This window comes from Limulus polyphemus, unplaced genomic scaffold (assembly GCF_000517525.1).
Source record: "Limulus polyphemus unplaced genomic scaffold, Limulus_polyphemus-2.1.2 Scaffold3387, whole genome shotgun sequence".
NCBI lineage: Eukaryota > Metazoa > Arthropoda > Merostomata > Xiphosura > Limulidae > Limulus > Limulus polyphemus.
This window is the reverse complement of record NW_013668997.1, coordinates 107,737-115,519: the sequence shown is the minus strand read 5'-3', so window position 1 is coordinate 115,519 and position 7,783 is coordinate 107,737. Positions and strand designations below refer to the sequence as shown.

The following is a 7,783-nucleotide window of genomic DNA, read 5'->3' as shown; positions in this document are numbered from 1 at the left end:
AGAATGATAGGTTTCTTTTTGTGAGTGTAAAATACTTAAATACACCAGTTGATTTACTATAGATAGACTTGTAGCCAAAAGAAATATCACATCCATTTCTAATGAAAAATACTTTTAAAATGAGATTCTCCAAGGAAGCATAAAGCTCATAAAGTGGGGCATTAAAATAGAAACATTAACCCTATATACTTATGCTTGGTCATTTTGAACAACCTTGTAACCAGGAAATATAACTGAATCTATTAAGTGTATCTTCACAAAATGTGGCAAGCTTTTAGTGAACATTTACTAGTCTACAAACTCCCTAACTTCAAAATTCAAACTTATGCAGTTGGAAAATAATTTGATCTATTGTTTTGTTCACCAGAAAACATTCAAAGGAATATTAATACAATAAAAACAGATCAGTAGAGCAGGACTATTACATTAATGTAGACCAAAGAACACAAAGTATGGGGATGATACTAAATTATAAATTCATGGAAAATAAAATGATACTTAAGGCCTATTCATTACCATTAGAAAGAGCTCTCACATTTGATTATAAAAACAACAAACTGTTTTTTTTGTGATCACATTTAAACAACAAATATATTTAGTAGAATTTTTTATAACTAACCTGTAAGGGAGGATGGAACTTGGGAAGTTCCACATGGTCCACTAGGAGAACCATGAAAGTAGGCTCCTGGGTTAGAGCAACACCCAGGTACATTAGAACTAATAGGCCCTCCACTGCTACAAGGTAAAGTACCACGTATCATTGGTCGCATTCCTGAATTCTGACCTGGGTTTGTCATGTGAGGTTGAAATTTTTGCTGTGAATTCATACTCATTCCATGGGGTGCACCTTGTACCTGATGAGAGCACCAATGGGGTGCTACTGACCGAGGATTCATGTCAGATGGGCCACAAGGCCCTAAACCAGGAGCTCCCATGGGGTTTCCTGGCCAACCACTGCCTCCACTAGGACCAGAGCAAGGAGCAGTTCCATGAATTGTACAAGGGCCAGCACACATAGGTTGTCCAGAAGATAGCTGGTGGTTCATCATGGATGGCCCTGGTAGCTGACTCACACTCCCTACCTTCAGCTGTTTATTTTGCTTTCCTTGAGCCAAGCTGTTAAGCCATGATGCTGTATTTTGACGATTAAACTGATGAACCTTCAGAGGGTGTTTCTAAAAAAATTAATTATACAAAAAGCCTTTATAAAATTGAAACAGACTGCTTAAGATACCTTAAACCAGAGCAACAGTTTTATTAATGATTTAATCAATGTGTGATAATAAGAGCACATCAAATAGCATTCACAAAGATGATCTATCATTACAGCATTTTTCACAAAGAAGTTATTAATTACAAGATTGTATATTAAAATGTAGAAACTATGTTTAATTGTTACTTACAATGAAAATAGAGATAACATTACGTATCATCTGACAACAGAGCTGGGTGATTAATAAATCGGATACCCAATTAACTGTTAGTCTCATTAATTGATTAATCTCACATGACTTGAATAGTTAAAATAACCAAAAATTAAGAAAAAGAAAAAACACTAATTTTAAGTAGCTGATTATTTTTGTTGTGACTTGTGACACTAACTGATTATCTGAACATCCTTAAATTAATCAAAAATAATAATAAGAAATCATAATAGCAACATTTCAATTACTTGGATAATTTAAAGGATTTAAGACAGTAATAATTGGAATCACTAACTTGGATTGGTTGATTATTTCCATAATTTAACAGAAATTTCAATTAATAATTTAACACGACACTAATCGATATAATCAATGCCCACAGGTAATTAATTATATGAATTAAATGAGTTAATTTCCCAGCTCTATGTGATAATGAGTTTTAATGAATATTCATGCTTGATATCTAACATCTGTTATTTCTCATTATTATTCTATAATTTCTTGTACTATTTTCTATCTAACCTACTGCCCGACCCTTATAAGGTATGTATGACGTTGTAGGATATAAAACTAGACTTTAGGATCTGAATTCTGATGTGACAATCATTAGACTAGGCTACTCACCCTTTACTATGGTTTCAGACATTTCTACTACGGAAACCTAAACTGCTCAATATAAATTTAATTTTTTTTTGTCTCTTCACGTGCAACTATTTAATCTGAAGTTCATTTTCACCAAGTATGATGTTTTGTTTTCTAATATATAATGCAGTAGCTAAATGGTTAGTGTGAAACTGTGAATCCCAAACAATTACTTTAACTGGTCTATTTCTTTTACAAGGGAAATACATGTTTAAACATTTTATGAAATAAAAAAAACTGCATTTTTTCTAAACTACCTTTAACTAGTACAGAATTTAATGAATTTTCTCAATGTCTAGATTTTATTTTCTGCATGTTTTCTGTACACAGTTAGGGAACACATTGCAGTCAGGCAACAAACAAGTGGCTATAAATGTAGTTTTTTTTTCAATGTTATTTTCTTTTCCATCATTTCATAAGTTTCTTTTGAGAAACAAATAGTTTTTTAGCATTTCTATTACTAGAGCTGGGCCATTAGTAAAATTAGATAATTGATTAATTGTCAAGACCATTAATTGATTATTCTCACAAGACTTGGATTGTTGGAACAACTGAAAACAGTAATAACCATAACATAATTTCAATTAGTTAATTATTTTCATGAGTCATGGTACTAACCGATTAGGCTGAACAACAATCATTAAATCACAATAATCATGAGAAATATTTCAATTACTTGGATAGTACGAATAATAAAACACAATAATAACTGGCAATATTAATTTTAATTAGTTGATTATTTTTGTGACATTAATAAATAAAATTTTATTAACTGATTATTTTACATGACACTAATAGGTAATCGGTTATAATGGTCAATGACCCAGCTCTACCTATAACATGGTCCTTTCCCATTCTTATACTTTCTTCTCTATTAAATAGTTTTATTCATTTTAAACACAATAATCTGAGACTTAAATGTTAAATTACAATGATATGTAATCTAGTTATTTAGTTTCAACTGATGTCCTGTACCTTGTGACAAGTCAATTCCCCCTATATCTCCACATAGAAAAATTTTATTTGATTTATGTAACATTATGCTGAAATCATCATCCAATAACCAAGCCACATTTAACTTAGAGTAAGCTATAAGGATGACATATTTTTTTAAAGTGTTCAACAAACAGGTTGTCAAGCACTAGCAAGAGAATATATCCCACTGTCATATTATACTTCTGATGGTAAACTGCCTGTCCATGCAAGAATTTTGTTAGAGATTAGTAAAACTGAGTTAGTAAATAATGAAAGTTCTGAGCCCTGGTAACGTGATCAGCTGCTATATGTTGTTTGAGTAATTTATGAATGTTACCTCATACATTGGTGGATTATTCAGTCACATTAAAGTCAAGACTATTCAGTGTGGTTGTTTTTATTGTTTATGTTGTGTCAACCCTATGACACTCGGCTTCACTATCAGAGAGAAGATAACATCACTCTTGTCACATTTTGTTACAATAATAATACCAGCAGGTGAAATTGTTTGAAATTTGAGAAAAATCTTTACAGAAAAAATAAAATATTTCAATTTCACTTTTTTTACTATTTCTAATAAAGATTCGTTATTTAATGTAGCTATTTGCACTCAGACTCTGAATAGTTCACCTGCAAGGTGATTTTTTTATGTAAAGCATAAAAATATTATTTTTAATCTTACAGTTTTCACATTTCATTTGCATAATCTCTAACTTCATAAATGAATATCAAAAGTTTTTTTTTTAATTAAGGTAAATGTATGTATTTTATTTTCCATTTTATCTTCAACGTCACTAACTATCTATTATCATCAACATACAATGCAAGGAAATGTTAAAAATTAACAACCTTTCAATTCTTCATAGAAATTCACTAGAATAGTCTTATTTTTTTTTATATATGCATAATTTCACATCTTTATCTTTTCACTTAGTTTATTTTTAAATTTTCCTTTCAAATTCTTCATCTTTTGTTATTTATGCCGATACGTCAACTGATGCCCGCAGGGCTTTATGAAATTATTTCAGTACACTTCCCACAGAGATGCATTGCCTAAACATTGCCTTCATAATCCAGGCAACAGGTTAAACTTATAAAAATCATTAAACCATTCAAGTATGATTTTTACAACACACATAATATGTAATTAACTAATATATAAAGGTATGACCTAAATACAATTTAACTGTTTCTCTAACTATAGCATATTTAGGTAAGAAATGACCATCAGTGCTAGAGTTGATCAAGCAGACAACAATACTAACAACAGTTACAAGTACACTGTGATGAAAACATTGCATGCCAATATTAAATTAACTGAGTTCTTTCTAACAACTATTGTGTCAACTAACTACATGTACGTTGTAGATCTCAAAGCAAAGTACAGAAGTTGGGAGTGGCACCCATCAAGGATTGGAAAATTTATATCTGTTTCTCAGTGACTGCAGCTGCAGACTTAATATCTTACGTGTCAATAGTTGAAACACACGTACATTAGTATCCAAATACTCTTATACATTGCCAGCTTATGTGGCTAAGAGTGAACCATTGCTAAAGTATGGGCTTTTCATAGCATGAACTTTGGGTAACACGAAAACTGCAGTTTAAGTATTTTTTTAAACATTTCCTTACAAAGGAATTAAAACTTGGATTACAAAAATTCAAATTATAACATATATATATATATATCATGACATTAATTTCATTGACATTTATTGATAGCAAAGTGGTTTAATTACACTTTGAATGTAACGCAGTACCATATGCAAAAAAGGAATTTAAAAATGATGCCAAATACAATAGGGTTAAAGAATTTGTCCTATACCAGTGAGGGTGCCTTGATTATTAGGGATTTTGTTAATTAGGTATTTTCTAGGGTGCTTACGATGTGATTCGTAAAAATTACAAAGAATGGAAAAAGTCAATTTTGTTGTTTTTAAATTCAGGGAGAGTTTTTGTTCCATTTTCATTTACAAAGTTAAGGCCATATAGTTATATGTGTGCAATATCTCTTGTTGAATGATGTCATCATATATTTCATAATTTTCATTCCAATGTTTTTTGAGTCACTAATTATTTTTCTGGCTCTTGAGGGTCACTGGACTGGTCTTAAGCTAGCCTCATTCATTTGTAAGTTTGCCTATCACTTTTATCTTATAAACTTTTATTTTTCACACAAAACATCTGATTGCCATGACATCTAGTAACAGGATCTTAAAGCTCATATACAAATGTTCTTGAGATGCAGTTTTTGGTTTTCTTTTAATAAATTTTTTCCACTGTCAAATGAGTTTCTGCTGTGAATGTATCCAGCTCTTTTACTAGTTGATTTTGTAAAAAATTGAATAATGGATAAGTCTATGCTTTTCTCAATACAAAGTGTTCTTTCATCATTAGTGTGCAATTGTTTAATGTTTACCACTGTTAAAGTATTTCAGTTATGTTCTCAGTACTAATCTGAGCTGTTTTTAAGCAGTTCAGTTTCTTTCTGCTCAGCTTAAAAGTAATGCTTTTTATTACATCTGTCATAAAAATTTTGAATTTCTTTTGTGGGAATTTTGTTTGATTTTACATGACACCTAATAATGAGTCGATCCTGCCTGAATCTAAAGGGAGTTGACCAAATTTTAAGAAACTTATAAGTAAAGTTTATTAAGCTTTTAGTTACTAAATTTCAATCAAGGGATTAAGCTTTGTCTTTCATCACATTTTTACAGTTTGAAACCAAATGAAAACAATAAAATTTAAGGTTTCTACTATACCATTAATAATATTTAAGATACTATTAATGATGTTTAATAAGGTAAATGTACTTTCAGAGTTTCATGTTTACAATTTAAAAAATGTTAGCTGCAGAATAATGTTATGGCTCACTTTAAAACACACCTTTTGTATTCTGAAACGTTAAGTGTTCATTTTCCAATCATAATAAATTAATAAAGATTTTCTTTTAAGAGTTAAAACTACTTTCTTCTATTTGCCAACCATATTTTATGTTACTGCAGTAAAAAGGTGGAAGTACTTAAAATTACTCTCCCAACTTAATGCTTGGTATAGGTATATTGTAAAAACTAAATTTTAAAATTTATTATACTCAAAAAGTCAGGACAAAATATTTTTGAGAAAAAAAAATTGATATATATAATATTACTGATATTTCAAACCCAAACTTATGCAGAAAAACATCAGCAGAAAGGATAGAAAATGAATAAAAATCAACAAGTTGAAAATCAGTATGTTGAAGTGCCAAGAACATAAGGATCAGGATAGCCAATCTGGAACCTTGTTCTTAGATTTGATCCATATAAATGTAGAGAATTACATACAATAAATGTCAAAAGAAATGGATGAGACTGAATTCCATCTTTGACAGCAGCCTTGTATTTGAAGTATCCTGATTTGATGTACCAATATTCGATTCTATGATACAAATATTAAAATTTGTTTTTCCTTTTAGCTTGATGACGGCAAATTGCCATAAGAAAGTTTTGTAAAATTATTATTTTAAAACTTACCTCAAGAAAACGTTTTGTGCCTGGTTGGTTACAATGAAAAGCTATTATTGAAGGGAAATGGCCAGATATGACAGTTTCTGCTGCTTTGTTGGCTAACATAGTAGAAAATACAAAAATTTGGCTCTGTTGTTGCATATACTGTGTCTCCATAGAAACAGAAGATTTATTGAGCATGTTGCTTGGTAGTGGCTGGACATAATTTGATGCTTGGATAGGTGCTGTAGAACACACCATATTTGAGATTGCTGATACTGGAGGGATGTCTGCAAGCATTTTGTACATCATCACATTAGTCAACATTTATTATCTACCACTATAATTGTTACAAAGAGTTGCAAGAAAGACATTTGATAGTTATTGAGGAACCATCTTTTAAATAATGGTTCAGGCTAATATTTCTTTTGAATTTAAACATTCTTTCCTAGATCAAATACAAATTTTTACCATACAAACCTTTTACTTATTCTAGTTATTTCCTTAAATGTCTTTTCGCTCTTTTTTTTCACTGTACTCACTTTGGCTTTGGTTAATAAGCAGAAAAAATGGTGCATTTTAAAGGCAGAAATTAAAATGTTTTGAGCTTTTTTTTTTGTCTTTATGCTTGAAACTTATTACATTTCGTGTTCTTAAAAAATTAATTCAAAGAATAACAAAACCATTAATAAGGAAGAGACCTTGAGAAATATACATTACTGGTCACAAAAAATGAAGCATGTTAACTTTCATTTATCTATTTGGTAAATAACGCAATCCAGAACTATGGTTATTTTAAGCAAATACTAAGCCTATGTCTTTCACATTAACTAATATGATTCCAATTTACTGAATTAAAAGTAAAATACTGAAAATAAATTAAATTAGATGATGCTTTAACAATTCTTTCTCGTGTTTGAAATAACAACAAAGGCTGGACTTAAGAAAGTTAATGATTTTGAAAATTTGTATCTCTTTTTACTGTTAAAGCATTATAATTTTAAAAATATTTTTCTACAGAAAAAAAAAGACTACCATTACAAACTTCGTAGATTTTACCAATATGTCAAAATATTTGACCTAAACACTATTTATCTGACTTATACAGCCATTTCATTGAAAATAAATCACATCAATAATCAACACACAAAAAAAAAAAGAAAATTAATTCTAATGCTGAAATCAGGTCTGTGTACTGAAATTGAAAATATATATATATATATATATATATATATATAGTAAGAAAGAAACGAA

At 29.8% G+C, this 7,783-nt stretch overlaps 1 protein-coding gene across 1 annotated transcript in view; it reads right to left on the bottom strand.

Annotated features, from left to right (window-relative positions):
* Positions 1-7,783, bottom strand: part of LOC106469270 (protein BCL9 homolog) — a 97,202-nt gene that overhangs the window by 12,516 nt on the left and 76,903 nt on the right. The window contains exons 10-11 of the mRNA XM_013929756.2: positions 6,557-6,819; positions 620-1,175 (exon numbers count right to left, since the gene is read on the bottom strand). Of these exons, the coding sequence (XP_013785210.1) occupies positions 620-1,175; positions 6,557-6,819 (819 nt within the window). The remainder of the gene's footprint in view (positions 1-619; positions 1,176-6,556; positions 6,820-7,783) is intronic.